Source organism: Equus przewalskii, chromosome 17 (genome assembly GCF_037783145.1).
Source record: "Equus przewalskii isolate Varuska chromosome 17, EquPr2, whole genome shotgun sequence".
NCBI lineage: Eukaryota > Metazoa > Chordata > Mammalia > Perissodactyla > Equidae > Equus > Equus przewalskii.
The window spans coordinates 70,917,918-70,943,909 of NC_091847.1; the positions used below are offsets into that span (position 1 = coordinate 70,917,918).

Below are 25,992 nucleotides of genomic sequence, written 5' to 3' on the forward strand. Positions count from 1 at the left end.
CTTGCTTTTTTCTTTATACATTCTTGGCTGGGTTGGAGGGAAACTACCAAGGCCATATTTCTGAGGCACGGGGCAAGGACTCCTAAGAGCCTTCATTTTCTTTCCAGTTTGACTTTTATTCAGAGTAAATTAGAATTAGAACGTAAAGATTTGGTTCCACTGCTATAGCTCACCCGCTGGACCTACTTAGGAGCTAGAAGAGCACGTTCTGGTACAAGTTCAGAGGTCCTGGGATTTTAATGTCTGTTGCAATCATAAACCCATTCTTATCCCCAAGTTGAGGTTAATGCACCCTCTTTAACTTGATTTCCTCATCCTAGTCATTCTCCTGATGGCAAGAACTATTGTTGGTCTAGGTTTAATGTGTCCATGAGAGAGTTTAATTCTGACTGCTTTTTTTGTCAAGACATTGGATGGTTTTGTTTTAAGAAAAAATGTTGATTGTTGAAGAAGGATTACATGAAACTTACTGATGTGAAGGGAACTGTGAATTCACATTCCTCAAAGAATCTCTAACTCGTGATGAAGTATATGTGACGCACGAATAGCAGCTTTGTCGTTTGCTATATAAATACTCTGCTGGAGGAATGGGCAGCATTCTGACCCGTCATTTAACAGAAGGAGCCAGTTCAGTCAGTCCTGTGTGTCATTCAGATTCTCCCCGCAGCGCTTGACAGGACGGATGGCTCCTGACGTCCCCTGTCACTCAGCACGCTCTCCCCTGCTTTCCCCCTGGCTGCTCAGTCTGCCCTCCCCACATCTCCTGTCCTCTCTCCCACTGTTGACACTGGGTGCTCGCCAGCAGTCAACCTTTAGTTCTCTTCTTTTCTTAGGCTACAAGGCCTCCCTTTGAAATCTCAGAAGTTCTCGGGCTTCTCCTAATGTGCTAACAATTCACAAACTTCTGTTCTGTGGTCACTCTCTTCTTTCAGGCTTTTATCCATATGCCAAGAGCCTATCAGATAGCATCACCCAGACATCCCAGGTGTATAAAATGTAGAAGACTGACGTAATTATCCACTCACCCACCTCCACTGCACCAACCCACCACTTCCTGGTACTGTTCCCTGTCTGGATTAATGGATGGTACCACCACCAATCCAGACCAGAAAACTAACATCAGCTGAGACTTCTCCCTCCCCCTCCCCCTCTCCCGTTTAATATCTAAGTCATTTCAGTCCTTTTCCCTACATGTCTATTGTATCTCTACCATGTTCCCCATCCTAGTTCAAATGTTTTAGTTTAAACTTTTCTCATCTCTTGCCTGGGGTATCATGAGGGTCTCCTGTAGCAGCTTCCTAGGGCTGCAGATAGGTGGCTTCCAGCAACAGAAATTTATTGTCGGATAGTTCTGGAGGCCAGACGTTTGAAATTTAGATATTGGCAGGGCCATGCCCCCTCCAAAGCTTCTAAGAAGGATCCTTTCTTACTTCTCCCAGCTTCTGGTAGCCCCAGGTCTTCCTCGGCTCGAGCATAACTCCAATCTCTGCCTCCAGACATGTTCTACTAAGGGCCCACCATTCTCCAGTATGACCTCACTTAGCTTACTGATCACAGTTGCAACAACCCTGTTCCCAAATAAGGTCACTTTTTTAGGTACCATGGATTGAACGTCAACACATCTTTTAGGGGGACACGATTCCACTCACATCATCTAAAACTGGCCTGTTATTTGGGTCCCTCTAATCTACTTTCCACTCTGTTGCTAGACTGATCTTTCTAAAATGCAAATATTCTCCTGAAAGCACACCAATAACAATAGAATAACCCCCAAATCAGTTAGCATGGCATACAAGGATGTTCCAAATTACTGATAGTTAACCAGACCTTTTCACCTGTTTGCACTTTTTAACCTTTTTACTGTTGTTTCTCCACACTGTCTATCTGAAAAGCTTCCACTGTTCATTCCTTGAGTCCCACGTACCTGGTTCTCTGTGGAAGCTTCCCAGATCACAGCCAGCAGACCTGCTTGCCCTTTTGTTTGTGTTCACATCTCTCAATAGCTAGGGCGACTAAGTTTACTATTGTCCAAACTGAAACACTTTGAGGGTAAAAGTGGGTGCCAAAAATAATTCGTATTATATAATTTTAAAATAGTATATGTTAAACGACAAATCTATCCTAGTATTTTGGTGGACCTATAAGCAGCTCTACTCAAACACTGTTTTCAAAATAAGATTATTTCTTAAAATAAGTAAGAAATTGAAGCAAAAAGTTTTTATAATGATTTTCTTAAGAAACAATACAAGCAGAATAACTTTTCTTGGTATATATTCACAGACTTTAATTAACTTCTTAGACATATCTGTCTCAAATAACATCTCTGATATTTTTCCAAAGAATTTACCTTCCAATGTAGTCTCATTGTTTTTAATTTGTAAAATAAAATTGTCTATTATAATCTACAAAGTTTCATTTTATGGTTACTAAATTTTAAATCGTTGACACTTTTAATTGACTCTTTAGAAGAAACGTGCAGGTGCTTGAACAAATTGCTAACTGGAGGAGGTCCTCATCCTTTTTTTCTGTATTGAAAAGTGTATTTGAGCTCAAATTCTTCCACAGGCACTGTATCACTGCATTTTGCATCCATTCTTGGTATCTTTTTTTGATAAATATTACTACAAGAAAGAAATTCATCAAATTCATGCTTCTTTTAAATGTTTTATCAAATTTAAATGCTGCAGAATCAAAGGGCTTCTTAATGCATTTCATTTTAGTAAGAATAGGGATTTGTCAAATGTAACACAGAAACTCAGACAAAGGATTCTGCACATATGTTTACACTGTCATTTGAGCTCTCAGTATTTATTTTGTTCAGTTCTTCCTCTGCTTTTATAGAGACAGAATTCAGTGCCTTTCTGTTTGTAAGCTTTTTTAAAAAAATAATCACAATTCACTAGCAGTTTCAAAAACCAAAGCTTTTTGATGTTCCATTGATTGATTTAAAAATTTTCAACCTCTTTTGAACAAAATTCTTCCAAAATTTAAGGGGTTCACTTTTTAAAAAGTTCCATATCCTCGCAGGACACTTGGAGGGATCGACTGAGCAGTTCTTCAAAGGGGCAAACAGGTTAAAAATCCAACTGATGGACGATAGCAAAGAGGGAAAGTGGGTACTGCCACGCTGTGCGTGTGTGTGTGTCTGTGTATCAGAACAGTAGGGCATGAAACGTGTTGATGTCACAACATTAGGCTGTTTGGCTTCTTCCCAGAATCTATACTTCAGGTTAACACCAACAGCTTAAATAGTTCATTTTCTCCTGACAAATGGCCCAAACTCTGGAATAATACTACAGTGACATTTCTCTAAAAATAAAGTCATGCTCCAGAACAGAAGGAAATCAGTCTGTTTGTTTTTTTCATTTTAGAGCCTGGTTGATTTATGGTCCTCTCAAATCCTTTTCGAAATAAGTACAATATGCTCACTTTTCAGATTTCTACAGGTGGCTATATGTCAAAATAAACGATAAAATACAGATTCCTAAAAGACAAACTGACATTCAACTCCCTACTGTAGCAGCTATCATAATACCCTGCTGCAATAACGTCCCACTTACTAAGCTGTTGGGAACTATCCTGCTATTCATTTTATGAGAGCAGAAATTAATCAGAAGTCCCTGCTTACTGTACAAACACTTACAACGTGATAAAGAGCAAAACAGGTGACGTCCTTGCCATGAGTTTTACGATACCTCATACTGGTTCAGGAACATGTGGAGCTGCTGCACGCTGATTCTCAGGTCAGTCTCATTGAACTCATAAGGAATGTTCCACCCCAGGGGTCCAAATTTCCGTCTCTCTTGGACCAAAGCATGAAAGAAACAGAGGCCATAAAGTAATTTCTTGAATTCTTCCTGTAATGAGAAGAAATGGTGCCACATCATTATTTTTCCCCCTAACATGGCATTATACTTACCATATTGTAAAATGAAAGTAATTAACTCCTTTTGTGTATAAATATATCCATCTCAAAGTATAACTAAAACAGAATTAACTGTTTCTACAGGCTATTTAGACAAAAATATGCCCATTTGTATACATGTTCAGCTGGCACATATAGCTGGTTACACCAGATCTTCAGAAAGCATAGTACGCTCATCTAATTTAATGTTACCTTACAGGATTTTGGAGGTTCCAGCTGAAGCGTCCTGAGGCAAGAAGCATGAATTCTAATGTGTGGTCCCAGACCATCTTGGAGAAATTTCAAAGGAGATAATTCAAACCAGTTAGGCACCTCTACAAAAGGACTTTTGGACTGAAACTTTAGGCAGACCCATGACTTTTCTGTTTACTCTCAGGTAATAAAATGTCCTCCACTCACTGTCAATTGCAAAGCCAGCCTTGACTCAGAAATCAAAAAGTACAATGAAATATATTAATCATTTGTACCCTCCAGAAGAAGGTTCTAACATGGTCAAAATAGAGCTTGAGAGAGAATCTGTGGAGAGATTTCCTTGGAAAGAGCAGCTGCTGTGCTGGGAGTCCCCTTGCCCCCACCCCCAAGGGAGAAGGGAGTGTGAGGTCTTAGTCCAAGCTAGTGAGAAGGAATGAATGGGGCCACTCGGAGAGTGGATGCATGTTCCCCGCAACTGGGTGGAGTGGGAAAATGCAAAACCCATGCCTGAAAGAGTAGAGCAGCCGAAGGGCATAGGGTAGAGGACTGTGAGAGGGAAATCAGCACCCCACCTCCAACGGTGGGCCAACTGGGTATGGATCCCAAGGAGCAGAAGGGGAGCTGGAAGAGGAATGTCAGCCAGGAGTAATTTAAAGGTTTCCCAGTCAAGAGGACTGGTGTCACAGGGTGAGTAAACCCCAACAGTCAGAGCCTGTATGAAGTGAATGCTGGAGAACAAAAAGTTGAGGGAATCAGGAGCAGCCACCTGAAGGAGAGGCACTGCCTAGGGTGATGAGATCACAGTCAGAGGCCTCCAGCAGGGGAGCCCAGGGAGAACCCATGTAAGAACTCACAGGAGAAAAAGTCAGCTTTAACCCCCCAGGACAAGTGCCAAGTGGAGAGCTCCAAGCAATAGCAGCCCCGAACAGGGACTTGTACTTCCTGTCTCGTCCCCGCACACACTCTGAACTGAGCAGTCAGTGTCAACAGCTATCACGTGAAGGAGGATTCACAAAAAGAAAGATGCCAACTGCATCCTCTTCCTCAGTGGAAGCCCACAGACTACAGGCCCTGGTGAGGTCCTGGAGAGTTGACGCTACACTTTGAATAAAAGTTGAAGTGCTGATTACTAGATTGCACTGTACTTTCTGATTTCTGAATGAAGGCTGGCTTTGCAAGTTAAAATGACTTTAGGTCATTTTATGACCTGACAGTAACCAGGAAAGCCATGAGGCTGCCCAAAGATTTAGCAGGGGGAAAGTTTCCCCTGTGGAATAAACTTGAAAGGGAGAGTGGGAGACAAAAGTAAAGCAGCATAAATTTAACCACAGAGGTGGGAGGAAGTAAAGTTAAACATGCTGTGCTAATGCTGGAACAATTTTAGATTTATTGGAGCATTGAGCAAATTAGCAAATGTGTTGATGCTGTGGGAGCTAGGCTTCTCATATAGAAGAAGGACATACAAATATAGAATGAGGAAGAGTGAGAAAGAACCCTGGGTAATGGACTGAAATTGGAGGTATTGCTATGAACTCATTACTTCTAAAATATATATATGACTATGTGCGCATGCACTTGTTTGCATGCATGAACATGTGTGTACGTATATATGTATTACATGTATATGTTTGTGTGAGTACATGTGTACATTTCCAAATTCTCTCCACCAACAGGGCCAAGAACCAAAGCCAATGCAGTAGCACTGAGCTCATCTAGCACCCAGCTCTTGGCGTCTAATATCATTCCCCACTAAAAAAGATCAGGACTCTTCAGAGAAATGGGTTGTTCCAGGACTAGGGTACAGATGAGATTGGAGCATCATATGCCAGCAAGTAAGAGGGCTCATCATAAGAGTAATAGAATTTTTTAAATGATGGGACTTATAAAAGGCAGAAGAGCCAGCCTGAATGAGCTGACCAAATCTGGGACAATTTGAGCAAAAGACTTAAGTTCAGCAATGAATTGTATACCAATTGGAAAAAAACAAGGAATGCATGAGTTCATACCAATAACATAAATAAATGAGGGAGAAGGGAGGGCTTTGCTGACAGTAGAGTGCCAAGTGTCAAATATGGAAGGAGTGCCAGAGCTGGAATCATCCCAGGAAATAACGGGATCAGGTAAGAATCATCAATGGAGACTAAATCTGGGCTGGGGTGGATTTTGATAAGGAACAGGATATTTGCATGGTCCTAAAATGTCTCCCCACAGACTGATTATTAGTTGCAAGGGGCAAAGCAGTTATTTACATTGAAGAAATCAGACAACACTTCAGTCATCCACTGATGATCAAAATAGTATCATCAATGAGGGGTAAATGGGCATTGTGCGCTTCCCAATGCAATACTCTGAGGACGCAATTTCACCCGTGTAGTATTCTGGCTAAGAATGAGTAACCTCAATCTAATCAGGAGGGAATAGCAAACAAGGCCCAAGTGAGAAATGTTCTGTTAAAGAAACGGGCGGAGATGAATTCTTCAGAAATGTCAATGTCATCAAGGACAAAGAAAGGCTGAGGAAATGTTCCAGATTAAAGGGGGCAAAGAGACATGGCAACTAAATGTGACACGAGCCCTAGACCAACCCTGTAGTGAACAGGGAAATGCTCTAGAGGACATCACCGAATCAAAGGAGAGATCTGGAACACAAATGGCAGATTCGATACAATAGTGCATCTGTGTTAAATTTACTAAACTATTAGCTCTACCTTGAAAAGACAGTATCTCTGTTCTTCAGAAATGTACATCTACGTATTTCTTTCTGGATAAAGGGCTGTGACATATCTAAATTCCCTGAAAATGGTGTACATTAACAAGAGGTGATATGGGTGAAGGGCTTTGGGCTGTTCTTTGTACTACTTTTATACTTGCATATTTAAAATTATTTCCAAAAAAAAAAGTTAAAACAGAAAAACTATGATGTGCTGCTTTGGCAGTTGAGGAGATTTGGGTTTTGGCCTGGACCATGGTTCATAAATGCCTGGACTTCCCATGTGTATGACTGCCAGTGGAGGGACATTTGGATTCAGAAGAAAGGGAGTAAAATTTTGCAAAAGAGCGTCTAGCTAGCCCATGCAGAAGCACCTCACCACCTACCTGGGAGTAAGCTGCTCTCTCTGGGCCTAATCAATGCCAAAGCTAGTCGTACAGAAGGTCTTGGAAGCTTAGGATAAGGTTTGACTTAGTTTTAAACACGGGCACTTTTTTTAGTACCCAAGACTTTTGTTTAATGAAAGTACTTCTTTATTTTTATATTTTCTTTTGATGTGTACTTAAAACATATTCTGACATCAAGAGTGTGAGGTTTTTAATGGCAAAAACTTACCAAGGTTCATAACCCCTCTTAAAAAGAAATTCTTCCATTTTTAATTATGGTAAAACACTGTGAAACAATTTTAGGTCACAGACATTCACACATAGAATTCTAATCACGAAAGCAGTGGGTGGTTTCCCTGCTTGCCTGGTGATGCTAAAAAAGACCCTTATGAGTCCCATCAATCAAGGAGTAAAATCATTTTGGCTCTCATTATAGTTATATGGAGGAAATATTTTTATGTTTTAATTTAAAGATATGGCTCCAACTAGCAAAGGGCTCAGTTAATATCCTGAAACAAGATTCTCCAGCCTTGCAGATTTGTACAGGGAATGGCTTACAGCTGACTTTCTAAATAGAAAGCTACATTATTAATGACACCCCAGAAGATCTCAGCTGAGCAGGAATGAGGCTGGTGGTAAAATTAAAATAAAATATTAATAAAATTGACTTCAGCACAGTCAATAATCAGTAATCAAAACCAAGTGCCCTGCAGTGCAGGAGGTCTATTTAATTTGTAGTTTTACTCAGCACACACATCCACTATCACCAGGGGCCCCTTGAATTGCTTTACAGGGCTGAGGTAACAAGGCTTGGCCATTACTAACAGGCTTTTTGCAGCTGCCAAAGAACTCAGGGTCAGAGATCGGGTCCATGAGGTATGATCGAATGATATTAGCCCGTAAACCTTTCGGTGCTTCATTGGTCATTTTCACTCCATTCTGCAGGACTGACACGGGGAAATTCGGAGATGGGTAACTTGTCAGCCAAATTCGGAAATCTGGATGTGTTGATTCTGGGCTTAACTCCTGCAAGAAAAGAAATCGGACACAAAAGGGTACATAAAATCCAAGACAAATCTCCAGATCATATGTGCATGGGATGGGCTGGAAGTGGGAGGAAGCATTTTTGCAAAACAGAACTTACTGCTGCAATTTAAGGCGAAAGCCTTAAAATCTGATTCTGCCCCCGAAACAACATAGTTCACTGAGAAGGCCCAGAGTGTTGTCATTCTCCTTGATACAATTAAATCATCCGACTATAAAGTCTACAAAGGGGTTACATAATTCAGAGTTGGCCACAATAAAGACTAAGATATTCCCAAAAATCTCGTACCTTCACTGATGTTGCTGAAATATTTACAGAAATAATTCTCTGCCCCAGAGCCAAATTAAGAACAATTCGTTCTTTTTGCTATAGCCAGTTTGTGAGAATAAGTAATACACTCAGATATGTTAATATGACACCAAGCTGGGATGAAAAAAGAATAGAGCATTTTGAAAGGCGAGAAGAACTGGTACATCCTGAAGCGACATTACATAATGACATAATGAAGTGACATTACCACATGTCACTATTAGCTGTGCTGGTCTAGGGGATGTCCAGGCCGGCACTGTAAAGGCTAGCAGCACACACAGCACTGTCGTGAAGCCTAGGGGGCCCAGGACTAACTAGCAGGGGCCCTTCTTTCTCTTCCTCTCCAGTCCCACTCCCTGCAGCTACCTCCCCCAATTGCCCATGTCAGTGGTATCTATGATTTTTTTTAATTGTAAATGTTCATTAGGAAAAAAACTATTTGAGAGCATTTATGTGGCCAAGGGGTGGGGCTGAATTAGGAAGGATGCATAGCTGCCTGAGTTCTTTAATAACAATAGTGGTGGGTGAGGGCACTGTTTCTTTTCCTGTCAGCTGCTCTATGTCCAGTGACTTAAGCAACATGACTCGTGGGACTTTGGATGAAGCTCACCATCCATTAGGGACAGCTCTTCTCTCCCGTATGATTCTCTGATGGGTGTATATGGTGCAATCCTACATGTCATGAGAATGGCCTAGAGACAGAGGAAACACGAAGACACAGGCACAAATACAAAACCTCTAATATAAAGCCTGAAGGATGAGTAGATTTTGGTAAGGCAAATAACAGCAAGAATAGTTTTTCAGCTAGAAATAATACCTATTATGATGGCCTCTCGAAAATATGTGCTATACCAATAAAAGTGAGGGAAGTTCAAATGGCTGGAGCATAGAAGTTAAGGCAGAAAGTGGCAGAGACGACACCTGAGAGGCAGGAAAGGTCAGAGGAAGAAGTGGGCTGGAAGCCAGGATGGGGTTTGACCTGCGTCTTACATGCAATGGGAAGCCACTGAAAGGTCTGAAGCAGTGAAGCAATATTCATTCACTAATTCAGTAAATATTTATTGATTGTCTCCCATGGGTCACGCCCTACTCAAGGTGCTGAAGACAAACTAGAGAACAAAAGAGACAGAGAAAGTCACTGTCCTCGTGATCCTTATGGTCTAGTGGGAGAAACAGACAAAGTGGTGATAAGAGGCATAAAGAAAAATACAACTTGCTCCGTAAAGTTTCAGCTGGATGTCTGCATAGTGCAGGTTCCATCCCACCTTGGGGTATGGGTAAACTTCGTCACCCAGGGGACTCTGAGTTAGGAGGGGCTGGAGTCACGGGAAGTTACAGAGGACGCATTTTCTCTCTGTTCACTGAAATCAAGTGCAGGTTTTCAGTTTACTCAGTTGAGCTCCGTGGGGTTTTCTTCCTGGACTTTCTGCCCATCAAAGTAGGGAAATACTATGACCCACTGCAGGAAGGGTGGTTTCAGTGGTCCTCTGTGGCAGGGTCAGGGGCTAAGTGGGTGAGAAGTGAGTCAAAGAAAGTTAGACCCCGAAGCCCTGTGGTTTAGAGTGGCCACATGAATTTCATTCTGAAAAGCCTCCTTTGTTGTTTTTGGTCCACTGCTGTAAAAAGTAACTTGGTTTCTGTCCACCTCATGGTTTACTCCCATCTTTGAGGCTGCTCCTCTGGATTAAGGAGATTTCCAACTCATCAGATGAGTCCTTGTTCCTATTAAGAGGGATCCAGCAAGGCATGACCATGTGTTCTCCTCTAGTCCCCAGTGTGAGCCCATGGCTCCTGTAATCCAGCCACACCACTAACCCGCAACCCTCCAAACTAGAGGATGGGAATGGAGTTACTTAGATGGTACATATATCACTAATTATATCGGGGGGAAACAATCTAGTAAAAATAAACTTGCATTTTTACCTCACAAACTTTCTCGAGGGTTGGCATCCAAGAGGTGGCAAGGTGACAGTTCTGAAGAACAACCCATGTTCCTTCCTTGATAGCTTTTTCTAACATCTTCATAGCTATGGGCCCTTGGCCTTGACCAAGAGATAAAGAGCTAAGTTTTGATCCCCCATATCCCTGTGTACAAGGAGAGTAAAGATATTATTTAACATCACATTTATAAGAAGACTCAATATTATTATTACAAGAAATGTTAACATTAAATATATTAAAATTAAATTATGGAGCATCCTTCAAAGGTTCAAACACATGCAGCCCTAAAAACTCTTACTGACTCAGAATCCTATAAACATTTAGACAAAAAGCAAGTCAGTTAAGGAAGGAAATAGTCAGCTGGGTGCTTGATTGTTAAGATAAGGATAGAAAAAATCTTAAGAAGACTTTTAACAAGAGGAGGAGATGAAAGGGTCCGGCTGTCATTCAGTAATTCCTAAAACCCAAAGCCGAAAAGAAAACTATGAATAGACAGATGATCTTGCCCTGTTTCCTCCAGATCTTTGAATAAGTATATTTTAACTAATTTGGCTACTGCATAAAACTCAGAGGAAAAAGCATTAACCCCCAATTCCCATTTAAAACTCTCTTTAAAGAATTTTGTGGGAATGTTTTCCAGGAATTTATTTCTACTGTGTCCTGACTCAACTGCAGCTTCTGGAAATGGTGTCTGACTCCTAAGCTCTTTCTTTCTAGGACAGTTACCACCTGAAGGCCTCTTTGGAAGAGGCCTTGAGTGGACGAGTAGGGTCTCGAGCCCTCTCTCTCTCGAGCCCTCTCTGAATGTCCACGGCTTATTGACACGAGCAGGTAGAAGCAGCAGAAAACGAACAGAGCTAGATACTACTGTTTCTGGAAGAAGTGGAGACAGCAAGTGAAGATAATGCATTGAGCAGTCTTATATAGCAGCCAGAGAATAAACAAACTGTACAACGTGGAAGAGAAATGGAGGGGAACCAGGAAGGTCTCAAAGCATCGGAAAGGTCAAGTTGATTTAGAGAGATTGAATCCCACACAAATGGAAACTTCCAACAATCTCCACCACTTCCACTCTGCTCACAGTCCCACCCGCCATTGCTCTTCCTGGCCTTCCAATAGCACTCTCTAATTAGTGCCCTGCTTCCATGTTGCACCTCTCAGATCATTTCTCCTCACTCCAGCTAGAAAGAGCTTTATAAATTATAGATCAGATCATGTCACTTTATTGCTTAAAACCTTACCACATCGTCCCATCCTACTCAAAGTCCTTAAGGCAGCCTACCAAAGCCCTGCATGATCTAGTCCCTCAGTGCATCTTGACCTCATCTCCTGAGTTATGACAGCCATGTCCCCGCACATCTTTAACCAATGGTAAGTGCTATGTTACACAATCAATCCTCTAGTATTTAAGAATTACACCCAAAGCAAAAGACATGGGGTGTTAAAATATAAATTGGCTTAGTAAAGAGTATTGTAACCAATTAGTATGTAATCTTTGAGAGGCCACTTAACCTCTCCATGCTTTAGTATCCCTTTCGGTAAACTGGAGACGCCGCCTCACAGGACTGCTGTAAAACTCAAAAGAGAAAACGTGTGTAACAAGATCTAGCAAAATGACCAGTGTATGTAAAGCACTCAACAAAAGTGATGATGGTGATTTTAGAAATATCAGCATTATTACCATAAAATGTTACTTTGATTAGACCAAAAGGGAAAAAACTCAACTCAAAAATGCCCAATCATCTATTATTATTCTCTTGTTCTAGGTTGAAAGATGCGAGAAAATTTACACTAAATTCATTTGAATAATTTTTAAAGCCTAGAAACGTAAATATTAGAATATATTCTAACTTGGTAAAGTGCCGGTAATATATGATGGTTCTGGAAAGCCAAGAAGGGCCCCCTTTAGGGATTAGGAGAATGGGCAGGATCAGAGAAGGTCCTCCCCAGGGTCACTGTGCAGACTTGAATTTATTAAATCAACCCAGCTCACAGAGTGGGGCAGTGATGTCACAGAGTCTGTCCATTCCTCCAAAACAACAGCAAGCGCCCCCCGACCCAAATTCTGGTTTTGAAATTTGGATAAGGAGCTATTTTTACTGTCATGCTGCCATTTAAGTATCATTTTCTTGGGACTCCATCAACCTTTGGAGCCCCAAGTCTTTCAATGGCTAAGTGAACGACGAATTTTGACCTTTCCCTTTCTCCTTAGGATAAAGAAGTATTGCTCTTTTAAAAAATTCAGTTGGCAAATCTTTTGTTTATTTTTATAATATCAGATAACCTCCTCTGGTTTTCTCTCTCTTTTTTTTTTGTGAGGAAGATTGACCCTGAGCTAACATCTATGCCAGTCTTCCTCTATTTTATGTGGGATGCCGCCACAGCGCACCTTGATGAGTGGTGCTAGGTCCACACCTGGGATCCGGGCCTGCAAACCCTAGGCCACCGAGGCAGAGCATGTGAACCTAACCACTACACCACAGAGCCAGTCCCATAACCTCCTCTGTTTTAAGGTACCTGGTCATCAGCAAATTTTAGAAGGGCAGCCATGGGATCCGCTCCAGGAGAGAGCACGAAAATCAGCGGTGCACAGCAGTTACTGTCTCCAAACGCCTTGGATAAGTCAAAGGGGGGCGGTTCAATGAACATGCGCCCCAACTTGTGGATTATAAATTCTTGCAGCATTGGAATAACCTAGAAAGGGACAAGAATATATTTGAAAGAATATTCAAAATCTGCCTAAAACCTTAAGAAATTCAGATTCAAAGGTGTTTGAAAACAAAGGACTCTAGCTACATTATCTTAGTTAATTAATCATTAATGCTGGTGGAGAGTCAAAGGCATCACTTTATAGAAATGTTTTTTCAATAGAAAAAAAACGATAAATTATTTAAATAATAAAAGGTGAGTGATACCAGAATTCAAAGGCATTTGTCTTCTTTTTAGTGAGTATTCAATACTTAGTGAAGGAAGAATATAAGAAACTTTAACTCTCTAACTTAAGTTTTAAAACACCATGTTCCAAAAGTCCACAACTCAAAAGAAGAAATTTCAGTATGATTTATACAATACTATATCACCAGGAAAGAACTGATATAGCTGGGGGAAAAAACAGAAAGAAAGAAAAGGAAAAGCACTTGAAGAAGAAACAAGTCATTCTCCTGGGAAACAGGAAAAACTGTATTGCATAAAATTTCCGATAGCATGCCTGTGCATTTTCTGGGGCCCTGTTTGAGAAAGAGCAGAACTCTGAGGCTCGGGGGTCCCCAGCAGGCGTCGATGTGGGAATGGAATTGTATTAATCAGTGCAGCTGAGGTGGCTTCAGCAACATCATCCCTTCCTTCTGCTAAGGGTCTAGACCTGTTATCTCCGGACATTGCCTCCAGCTAATCACGCCTCAGGTGTGAGCCAAAGTGATAAAGATAGCTTTAACAAACCAGTCGCCCTGTGTCTAGCCTCACAAATTATGTAAACACATCCCAGGAAGAGGAAGACAAGAACACAAAGAATTTTTTAAAGGGCCTGGAATCCCTCTGACTGGATCGCTGCTCATAACCAAGGATGGAATTGTGTGTACACCACCAGCAATTCCACCAGCAAGTAACTTTTCTGAACTTGGAGCAAACTGCAGGAGCAATTTTCAGATGTCAAATATTTCAAAAGGATTCTCTCCTCTGGAAAAAGTTACATGTGTTTCCAAGTTTTAATTGTGTACTCTTGGGAACGTATATTCACATGAGGTGTATAAGTAAAAATCATTGACATGTCACAATGCCTTAAAAACAGCGTTGATCCTGGTGTGAATGTGCATGTGTCACTGAGGGGGTGAGGGTGGGAGGCTGAGAGACAGTGAAGGAATATCTGGGCTTAAATTAGATTTTTTAATGCCTCCCCAATATTTCTCTAGGTTCATTCAAATAAGGAAAAGGTATGGAAGAATAACAACAAATTTATAAGCATCATGTTGGCAAGGACCTACCTAACAAGATGAGACTTATTGTTCGTGTGCAACAAATATCTATTGAACAAAGGAATGCATAAAAAACTCAGGATGCCTCTTTTTGTGAGGGTGGAATTCTAATTGGAGAAATTCTAAACAAAAATCGTAGATTAATAAATTCACCTATCATAAAGTTTCACGTCTACATCAGTTCTCTCATCGTGCAGACATATTGACTGGGCACAGATGTCAAGCTTATTGCAGGAAACTAAAAATATCCTGTCCCAGCCTCATCCCCTCCTCTTCTCATTATTTTTTCCTTTAGCAGGTCTTTTCTCATTGGATTAAAAAAAAAGAACAACTAACAAAAGAAAACAAAACATTGTTTCATAACCTCTTTCCTCCTACGACTGACTTCTTCACTAAATTATAGTTTTACAGACAAAATGAAAGCACGTGGCTTTGAAGAGCATGGTCCTACTTTTCCGAAGCATGAGTTGTAAGTGGCTCCTCTTTTGAGAGTGGGTCAGGCCCCTGCACACGTGCAGACACAGCCGGTGTGAAGTGATTCTCTTCTGTCAGTGCTGGAGGACCAAGTTAGGGATGCTCATGAGGGGGTGAGCCCAGACAAATTTGTGTGTTTCATTTTTGGTTTTTGTTTAAAGATTGGCATCTGAGCTAACATCTGTTGCCAATCTTTTTTCTTCTCCCCAAAGCCCCCCAGTACATAGTTGTATATATTCTAGTTGTAGGTCCTTCTGGCTGTGCTGTGTGGGACACCGCCTCAGCATGGCCTGATAAGTAGTGCTAGGTCTGTGTCCAGGATCTGAACTGGCAAAACCTTGGGCTGCCAAAGCGGAGCGTGCAAACTTTACTTGGCCACAGGGCCAGCGCCTCAGTGTTTCATTTTTAATGTTAGAATGGAACAAGACTTGCTTGCTCCCAAAACTGAACTGTAACTCCCAAGGTAAATGAAGTCGTGCTAGCTATTCAGTTTGCAAGGCAATCACATTGGGTTTGCTTCTGCAATCTGATATCGTCAGCATTAGGTCTGTAAAATGAAATCTGTCAGTAACAAAAATTACAGACTAATTTAGGCAACCATCTACTCAAAGGCAGGAAAGAGGTTTGTGGTCTTTCCTTTATGTTTTTCTATTTTTTGCAAGTTCCTATAGGATTTATCTGAGGTCAGAGAAACATATTAACTTACATTTGACAAGTTTCTTATTGAAAGCTGATTAATTTGCTTTCTGTTTATAGTTCACAAGGAGAGAACTGTGGCCAGAAGCTCTTCATTTTGTAAATGGGCTCAAAATATTTCACACTTCAGTATTTATCCATCTGATATATTTCCTTTGTCAATAAAACACAATAAACTATTAAATTCTAACAGAAGGTGCAAGCCCATCCCATCTTCCTACTGGTGATTTAGCAAGCATCTTCTGCATTTTCCCAAAGTAGGCCCTTAGAAAACCTGGCATTTGTGGCTTCTTACCACTGCGTACAGTTGGTTCTGAGGGGAGAACATGGAAAGAAGACCAAAAAAAAAATTGTGCCAACAAATTATACTGACAAGTCAAGCAATTGTTGATTTCCTGGTGGATGTATATTATCTCATATCTTAGAGATTGCAAAGAAATAAAATCTAGATGGTACAGCCCATATATCAGCTCCATATAGCACCAGTCCTTTCTCTGGTGTGCTATACCATTTTACTTTGGAAAACCACTCTTTGAAAAGCATAAAGCCATAGGGGCTGGCCCGATGGCCAAGTGGTTAAGTTCGCATGCTACGCTGCAGGCGGCCCAGTGTTTCATCAGTTAGAATCCAGGGTGCAGACATGGCAGTGCTCATCAAGCCAGGCTGAGGCAGCGTCCCACATGCCACAACTAGAAGGACCCACAACGAAGAATATACAACTATGTACCGGGGGCTTTGGGGAGAAAAAGGAAAAAATAAAATCTTTAAAAAAAAAAAGCATAAAGCCATACATCATTTAAAAATATATAGATTCCAAAATCAGCAATTCACCACTAGAAATTGGAGTTCTGGGTAACAGCAAGATGGAAGGGTTGGAGGTTGCTAGATAATATAATAGCATACTAGTAACTATGTTTATACTAAGGATCAGGGTGTGGTAGTACAGATAATGGTAACCAGCCAATTGTATCACTTGGGATACACTGAGTTATGCTGTGGTAGCAAACAATTTCTGGATCTCAGTGGCTTAACACAACCAAAGCTTATTTCCTGTCCTTGCACAGGAAACTAACTGTCCACATACTGGCCCAGTGCTCTTGCCTGCCTTTATGGCACTGAAATACCAACACGTGATCCCACCGGCCCCATGGCAGGGAGAACGCCCTGGAGAACCTCACACTGGCAGTTAAATGCTTCTGCCCTGACACTTCTGCTCACATTTTATTGGCCAAAACAAGGTGTATGGTCACAACCCCCACACGTCGAGTGAGCGCAGGAGAGGAGAACCAGGATTGTCGGTGAGCAGCATTAATGTCTACACTCATCCGCCTGCCCCAGGACAACTCCAGAGGCGATAAGGAAACATACAGGAAAAAGTCACAAGACAGGGTGCTAGGGCACTGAGCAGAGTAGCTGAGAGAAGGATGAAACCATCAGTTCAACTGCAGATGATTTAAAAACAAACAAAAACATACGAACAAAAACTCCTCAGCTTGAATATCTAACTCCTCATTTCTCTCAAATACACTTGAAAAAGGGAATAAATATGGAAAGAAATATTAGATCTATTTGGTAGCTCAAAGTATTTTCAGATTAAAATGTCAAAAATTTGCAAACATAAAACTGAGGAAAAGATATTTCTGGATGGAACTGCTGCAATTAGGGAATGGCTCATTAATCATTTTTAATTAAACTTAATATAAGACATGAACAGAAGATCCTTTGTTTTTCAGATATTGAGGGGAGAAGGTCAATGGTGCCTGCAGAGTCATTTTACTTATAGAAGTCTTTATCTAGCTTAGAAAACAGAGAGAAAACCTTTGAAAATTTTAATAAAAAGGTTTTAAAACGGGAAGCCATATTAGGCAAGAGTTTGAAGCACCTGATATTCTCCCATACTTAACACTTGAAATGAAGACTTCTGAGGCTCAACACTAAAGTTTTAGTGGAGATTCATTTTTAAAAGGGCTACCAAGGGGCAGGATGTTTCACCAGTTTAACAACGATCCCTAACAACTACAGTGCCTTCCAGCACCTAAGAGCAGGGTGCACTACGACCTTCACGGGCCCTGGGCACTTCATGGGTCCCTTCCTCCACAAAAAAATATGAAAAACTATAGTTTACAATTGTTTTGGTATAATTACAAATGTAATACAGACTGGATTATATTCTCTGTTTTAAAAGAAATTAAAACATTCTCATGGACCCCTCAAAGTATCGTGGGCCCTAGGCACTGTGCCTACTGGATGCTTGGGCCCTGGCTGAGAGCATGCTGTCGAGTCAAGCAAGAATTACATGTGCATTGGACAGACTATGGCTTACAGAGGAAAGGAGGCCTCTACCCCATATTATCACTGACATGTATAAAATAAATTTTGAAAAATTTATTGCTTTCACCATCTCAGTTCTGCTTTTTTTTTATTAGGATGGAAATATTGTCTTATACTCCTTAGCAACTCAAATTGTGAGTACAGCAAGTTTTGAAATAATTATGTACTACTTTTACATGAGTAGTAACAATGGACAATTAGGATATTTTTTCAATTTTTTTCCAACATATTTAATATCTACATTTTTCAGAGTTTATGCATATCTTTGTGGATATGGGTCATTATACTTCAAGTGAATAGTTTTTTGGGTTTTTTTTTTTTGGTGAGAAAGATGCACCCTGAGCTAACATCTGTGCCACTCTTCTTCCATTTTTCGCATGTGGGATGCCTCCACAGCATGGCTGATGAGTAGAGTAAGTCCATGCCCAGGATCCGAACCTGCGAACACAGGCCTTGGAAGCGGAGCACACAGAACTTCAACCACTCGGCCACAGGGTGGGCCTAGTTTTTTTTTAAATGGAGTATACTAACACAAATGAGGATGTGAATGAGTACTGAAACTTGCTGAGATGACAGGTCAGATGGTTCGCTGGTTATATAATTCATTATTTAAAGAAATTAAAGCTAACCAGTATTGACATTTTCCTTTGTAGTCAGCAATGGGGAGTGTCTTTTTTTTTTTTTGAGGAAGATTAGCCCTGAGCTAACTACTGCCAGTCCTCTTCTTTTTTGCTGAGGAAGCCTGGCCCTGAGCTAACATCCATACCCATCTTCCTTTACTTTATATGTGGGATGCCTACCACAGCGTGGCGTGCCAAGGGGTGCCATGTCTGCACCCGGGATCCAAACCTGTGACCCGCCAAGAAGTGGAACATGTGCACTTAACCGCTGCGCCACTGGGCTGGCCCCTTTGGGAATGTCTTAAAAACGATATTCTACTAGCTTTCCAAAGGCCAACAAAGAACTATTTATAAGGATAGCATTTCAGGAGCCAGAAATTCTACCATAACAGCTTGATATTAACACCACTTCTTAATTTCATCAATGTAATAAGAATAAAAATGAGATTATAGCATGTAAAGGAAGTAGATTGTGAGGAATTGGGGAAGCATACGTTAAAAGGAAGAATCATAAAATAAATAAAACTATAAAATGTAATCTGCTCAGTTACTAATTTAGTGTGGCTTTAACAAATATATAAACTTTTGGTAAAATGGCTGCATTAGATGGCAGTGGGGTTATTTCCCCCTGGCTCCTCCACCTCCCCTCTGATTACATAAGGCAATACACGTTTGGCTGGTGGAGAGAGGAGGTATGGAACCACTGAGCTGCTTTCAAAGTCCACATTTACCTTGTCTGGCCTCAAGCAACGAATGATAAGCATCCTTTGAAACTCATTTGCTTTATCCTCCCAGTTGTCAGGAAAAACCTCATGATGTGGTTCCTAAAATTACAATGGATATAATTCAGTGTTATTTTGGAGACTATTTCTAAAAAGAACAGTATTTTGACTTTTACACCAATTTTTAGAGAAAATACATAATGACTAAATGAAATCAAGAATGCTAAAGTAAATTTTATTAGGTTGGGGAAAAATTATGAAATAAGGAATGAAAAGAAAATTTAAAATACCATAAAGGAATCAAAACTACACACGAATGAAGCAGGTTAAAGTCAGTATGAATACTAATCAATAGACAAAATGATCCCTATTTTTTCCCATTATTTCTCCAAAAGCATTTTAAAAAACTACCACTCTCATCACCTATTTATAAAAATAAACATTTATTACAAAAGAAGAAGGGCATTGTACTGAAATTTATTGTGTTATTTCTTGTTTTGAACAATTTTTTTGTATCTTTTTTCTTCTTCTTTATTTTTTTTCCAGGGAAAGATTTGTCCTGAGCTAACATCTGTTGCCACTCTTCCTCTTTCTTTTTTCTTCCAAAACCCCAGTGAATAGTTGTATATCCTAGTTGTAAGTCATTCTAGTTCTTCTATGTGAGACACTGCCGCAGCACGGCTACTGACAGACGGGTGGTGTGGTTCCGCGACTGGGAAGCGAACTCGGGCCACCGAAGCAGTGAGTGCCGAACTTGAACCACTAGGCAATCAGGGCTGGCTCTGCATCTTTTTTATAAAGGGATATTTGAGAATGGGTATAAGTAAAGAAGCGAAGAGAGAGAGCAACTAAAAACATACAAGAAGAGAGGCATCAAGGCCCCAGGAGGAGGGGCAAATCTGGAAAAAAGAAGATGTTTGTACCTTTGAAACAACAGGGAAGGCTATGTGGTGTCTCAGATCAGAAATCTCCAGGCTTCAGCATAGCGAATAATATTTCTAAAATATATTTGTCTCTAGGAAATATATTTTTATTACTTACAAGAAGAGACCCAGTCCAAAATATTTGAATTCATGTGCAGACACAATCTTACTAGCATGTATAATACAACAAATACATAACCAAATAAAAAGCATTCTCCACATGTCTGGCTCTCTCTCTCCTCCTCCAAACAGAGCTCTTGCATATTAAACCCAAGGAAAGCAGAATATCAAGAGAGTAGAAACAAAGGAATAGAAAAAACTAACTGGGAATTGGCAAAATATTAGCTTCTGTGCTAAAGAAAAAATGAGGGAAGGGAACAATTTCTATGTATTCCAGAAGGGAAACTGTGAGTATCATGGCATATGTTAACTATAAGAGTCTCCAATTAGCAAGATAGGGTCTCATGAAAATTATTTGAGAACTATTAGTTTTTCCATCTCCTCAAAGGACAGAAAATATTTATTAGCTTGTACCCCGCATTCAGAAAATCTAAACAATAGCTGATTTGTAAAATTTTAACTCATCTGCTATTAAGACTGCTAAAGTCTAAATTGATAATAAATCAAAACCTGGCATAGAAATTCAAAAAGAATATTTTTAAGGACCATGTGGCTTTTTTGCATCTCCACACATTTCAAGGAATCTGAATAGAAGTTCAAACAGAACTACCGATTTAGAAGGTAGGGATAATATAAATCAAAACTTTGATTTTAACACCTGACGAGTTATTTAAAGCTTACTTAAAGCTTGCTTTTACTCAAAGATAAGAATAAATTATTTAACATTATTTTCTCCATTTAAAACCTTTGGACTAAGAAGGAGGGTTAAAAACATACCAAACTATCGTATACTTTTTTCCACCCATCCTTTAAGTGCATAAACTCCCTACGAATAGCTTTGAAGGCAGGCAAGTCATCCAGTCGACATATTTCATCCCAGGATTTTTGAGGAAGCCATGTACAAGGGTTGGCATGAGGATTATCCAGTCCAATGCCACCAGTTAGCAGAAACCTCCACTCGGCTTTATTAATCTTCGGAAGACAAAGTGGCACACAGTCAGAAATGAGTTCATCAGATACACAGTAAATTTACAGCTATTTTAAAAGAATTGACCGTTAATTTCAAGTTTCATCAAGTATGACACCCATGAAATTCTATAACTACTGATATAGCTCAATATTTATCCATAAGAAACCAATGTATCCATTAAAACCAGTTTTCAAAGTAGTTCCATTTTAGATAGCTAATTTTTCATAATTTTCCTCCAGAATTACTAAACATGAAAATCTGAATATATTCTATTTGAATATATGTTTTCCAAAATGGCTACTTAGAGTCCTATTGATTCTAAAAATTGTCAGGAGTCAGAAAGCCATCAACCTGCTATGTTTTCAATTATTTTACATGAAATATAATGAGGTACTGCTATGAAACTTTTGCGAGAAATGCAAGGATAAAACTTTTACTTCTTCAGCTTTCAACAAATACATTACCATATAAAATCAATAAATCTTAAAACATAAGTGTGTAAAATAGTGAATTCACAACACTTGTCTTTCATTCTCAAATTGCTTCCTACATTTTAAATGAATAGATTTAAAACATAGCAAAAATTTATGAAAGTTACTGTTCAGCCCAAATGTTCAGATTTGACCAACTTGCACAAGTTCTTAAAAACATCACCATTTATACTAATAGTTTGTATAAATATATCAATATATTTAGTAAATTTATATGCATACTTGTGCGAGATTCTTAGAAACTAATTTATTTTAAACTAAAACATACAAAAGTTTAAGCAACAGTTACATAATGAACTCAGCGCCTAATTTCTTTTTCTTCTCTGTGAAATTCAGTGTAGTGATGTCCTGCCTTAACTATAATAATAATTAATATTATTGTTTATGTACAACCTTTTTTTTATATATTCCCACACAAATTAGTAAATGACTGAATCAACGTTAATACAGGTTTTTTTCCTAAAATGAAAACAGTACTGACCGCACGCTCGTGTATCAGCAGATTCACAGTGAGACAAAAGGAAAACAGGAGTTTATCTTTTTCAAAGAGTGACCGGCAGACATTAACATAAAGGGAATAAGTAAAGTGATCCTTGAGAATTTGAAGCCTAAGGGTCAACAGAAAGAAAAATCATTCAATAAAAATAAATTATACTTTAAAGAAAATGCTCTTAAGGAAACCTATTATGAACCGTTTAGATGTATGCTCTTCTCATAAGCTTTCTGGTCAATTACCCCCAAAACAATCAAAGATCCTCATTAAGCAGGTACAGCAATTTGAGAGCTATGCAATGCGGAAACACTGCAGCAGAACTGCATTTTACTGTCGACTGATTTTTTAAAAGCTTAATCTTCCGTTTGGAAAAAAGTCAACGTGTGGTTTATTAATCTATTACATTTAAAGGTTTACGGATTACTTTTAACTACAAAACATTGCTTGGGGTAAAATTTGACTTCCTTATTCCAAAAGACTTCCAAATGTTCTCTATTTTATACTAAATGAACAGACTCAAATTAATAGCTCCTTTATTAAGGTAACATTAAGTTTAGCAGTGCGCTACTCTGCTCATAAATCTATGAAAGCTGGAGAAATCACAAAGCTGGAACAAATTTACATTTTTATTTACCATGTAGACAAAACAAAGACATATGAATAATTCCAACATTTCCAACTAACAACTTTCTAGTAAGTGCTAACATGTGTGATCCGTATTCATAATAATTCCTAACATGAATATAACAACTTAAGCATTTCCACTTATCTCATAAGGGAAAGAAACTATCGTTGAAACAAAAATTTTAAAAATAGTTATATTACATAGGTTATAATAGTTATAACAGAAATAAATAAGTGACTAAAAACATTTGTAGAGAGTAATGGTTGACATGGATTAATGGCCCAAACTCTCTAAGCAGATCAATTTATCTGAAGGAAAAATTAGCAAAGTATTATGATTAAGCAAAATTATATTGGTGTTTCTAAATGTGTCTAGAAAAAAAAATCTACCAGTACGACCATATTTTGACTATTTCCAAACTGATACCCTAAGTTATTGATCACCCTCGCTCTATTGTTTTCCTTACCGGCCTATGTCTTTATTTTACCCTCTGCCAGCTTCCCCACAAAGAGAATTACAACTTGATGTATTTTATTTCCAGGTGAGACCTGTGAAAAAGGGCTTGGTAGAAAGCCCCTTGAAAGTAGTTGCTGAAATAGAGTTGAATTCTTTGAAGATTTAAAATAATTATACTATTCCTGTCCCCATTTCTATGCTAATAGATGGTCTTTTCACACTTGGCATTTAATTTGCCTCATCTATACCTGTACAATTAATACAGGGTGACTCAGATTTGGTCTTTCTAGAATAAAATAAAAATTTCTGCACTTTACGACAAATTTCCTCTTGCAGATTGGGAGACTGAAGGGAAAAGGGTAAGGGCCAATCCTACCAGGAATTCAAGTTCAGTCTCATTAGTGATAAAAATGCAGAATAAAATATGATACTTTAATAATCTGTTACAGAGAAAAAGAGGATAAAAACTATCATCCTCAATGCTGATGTGTGATACAGTGCTATAAGATCATTCATGTTGCTCCGATGGAGGCGTACATTTGAATAACTTTCCAGGAAAGGAATTTACATTGAGACTGAAAGAAGTGAACACTTTTGTCCTAATTTTGGATTTCTAGCCTAAGGAAATAATCAATGATGTGGACATTTATATTTATTGCACTTTATTTATAATACAAAAGCTAGAGACTACTTATAATTCTTACAATAAGAAAATTATGGTATATTCATAAAATGGTATAGTGGGAAGCTACTAAAAATTACGTTTCAGAAGAGTATTATAACCTGAGGAAAATGATTTTGACAGTAGTGGAAGGAAAAAAAACTGTGTGAGTGAGTGTGTGAGTGTGTGTGTGTGCACTTACATGTATTTCTGAGAAAGAGAGAGAAAGATTTTTGTTTGGTCCCTGTAACAAAGCTATATCCTTGTTAGATGTTTGTCTCTGTACTTTTTTTTTTTGCTACAGTTATTTATTTATTTGGCTATAATAAATTCTGACGCATTGAAAATTTTATAAAAAACAGATGGTTCAAATTTTTATGGCTATTTCACAGTACATACCACAGTTGTCATAACGTAGTGTATATTTGGTGTCATAGCTAAATGATAATTACTATGAATAATAACCATCAGAAGACAAAGATGAAATACATTTTTATCTCTGAGTAAAAGGAAATGAGAAATAACTTTAGACCGATATTAAGATTCTAAAACAATTAAGTAGCCTGGTGTTAACAGTCACACGCTTTCTATGCCCGAGGTATAGCCCGTAGTCCAATAGCTGATTAAAGTCCACAGGTCATCTGATGTTTATAAATGACTGACAGATAAACAAATGATTCTTATTAGAACTGATTCTATCTTATTTTCTAAATGGGAGCTAGCTTCTTAATTGAAAACTCTTATTTTACCGAAAAAGAAAAAGATTAAACAAGTCTGGCTAAAAGAGTCTCTTTTGCTGTAGCCACTTTGGAATTCTATTTGGCATTATTTACTAAAACGGAACTGATGCACACCCTGTGATCATCAACTCCATTTCTGAAAATGTACAGACCAGAAATGTGTACATAGGGGCACCAAAAGCCAAATAAAAGAACAAAATAAATAAAAGGGCCCAAATAAAAGGGGCCGGCCTGTGGCGCAGCAGTTAAGTGCGTACGTTCCGCTTCGGCGGCCCGGGGTTAGCTGGTTCGGATCCCCGGTGCGGAGATGGCAGCGCTTGGCACGCCATGCTGTGATAGGCATCCCACATATAAAGTACAGGCAGATAGGCATGGATATTAGCTCAGGGCCAGTCTTCCTCAGAAAAAAGAAGAGGACTGGCAGCAGTTATCTCAGGGCTAATCCTCCTCAAAAAAAAAAAAAAGGTCAAGGCAGCAAAATCATAAAAAAGCCCCAAAATGGAAGCTACCCAATGTCCCCAGCAGTAGAATAAATAACTTGTGGTATAGTGTAAGGACAAGTGAAAATTAAAAGAGGTTTAATTTTCCCTATTGAAAATAAGGAAAGAGATTTCTCTCCCCTCTCTCTCTTAGAGTATTTATTTTTGAAAACTTAAAATTATAAGTACTTTCTTCTCTCTGAAATGTATATAAATCCTTTCAAAAACTAGCTAGGCTTTTTGTCAGCTTCATGGCTCAGGACTGTGTTTCTCAAAGACCTGGGAGCCATCTCTTCAAAATGTAAACCTCAGGGGAGACAGTGCCCCTCTCTCCCAGTTTCTGTGGGAGGGAGGAGCCTGACTTCAGAGGGTACCTGCTCCAAGTTGCAAAACCACCTCCTGACATAAAGATGAGAGATGTTTGTGTTTCCTCTGGATAAAGCCAGTTTGCTAACACAGAAGGTCACCTCAATTAGCAGTAAAGTTAGGATGAGATTTCTGTCTCTGAATCTCTTAGTGGATTGCCTGTGATGTGCATCACGTTCCAGTTTAATGCTTATTTAATAATATAACTGTTTTTTCTCTACTACCTTTGTGGAGAAAGTTTCTGGGTTGGGAGACCATTTTGCTTTTAGACTTCCCCATCAATATACTAGCACAACGGAATACAATTTATCAATGAGAGTGAATAAACTACTGCACAAAACAACATG

The 25,992-nt window shown here is 39.2% G+C and overlaps 1 protein-coding gene across 2 annotated transcripts in view; it reads right to left on the reverse strand.

Moving 5' to 3' along the window:
* The window catches only part of DNAH7 (dynein axonemal heavy chain 7), a 235,229-nt gene that overhangs the window by 24,970 nt on the left and 184,267 nt on the right, over positions 1 to 25,992 (reverse strand). For both annotated transcript variants that reach the window (XM_070581701.1, XM_070581700.1), the window contains 7 exons: positions 22,307 to 22,433; positions 21,142 to 21,336; positions 19,331 to 19,423; positions 13,025 to 13,201; positions 10,490 to 10,651; positions 8,038 to 8,238; positions 3,696 to 3,857 (listed from right to left, as the gene is read on the reverse strand). In XM_070581701.1, the coding sequence (XP_070437802.1) occupies positions 3,696 to 3,857; positions 8,038 to 8,238; positions 10,490 to 10,651; positions 13,025 to 13,201; positions 19,331 to 19,423; positions 21,142 to 21,336; positions 22,307 to 22,433 (1,117 nt within the window). The remainder of the gene's footprint in view (positions 1 to 3,695; positions 3,858 to 8,037; positions 8,239 to 10,489; positions 10,652 to 13,024; positions 13,202 to 19,330; positions 19,424 to 21,141; positions 21,337 to 22,306; positions 22,434 to 25,992) is intronic.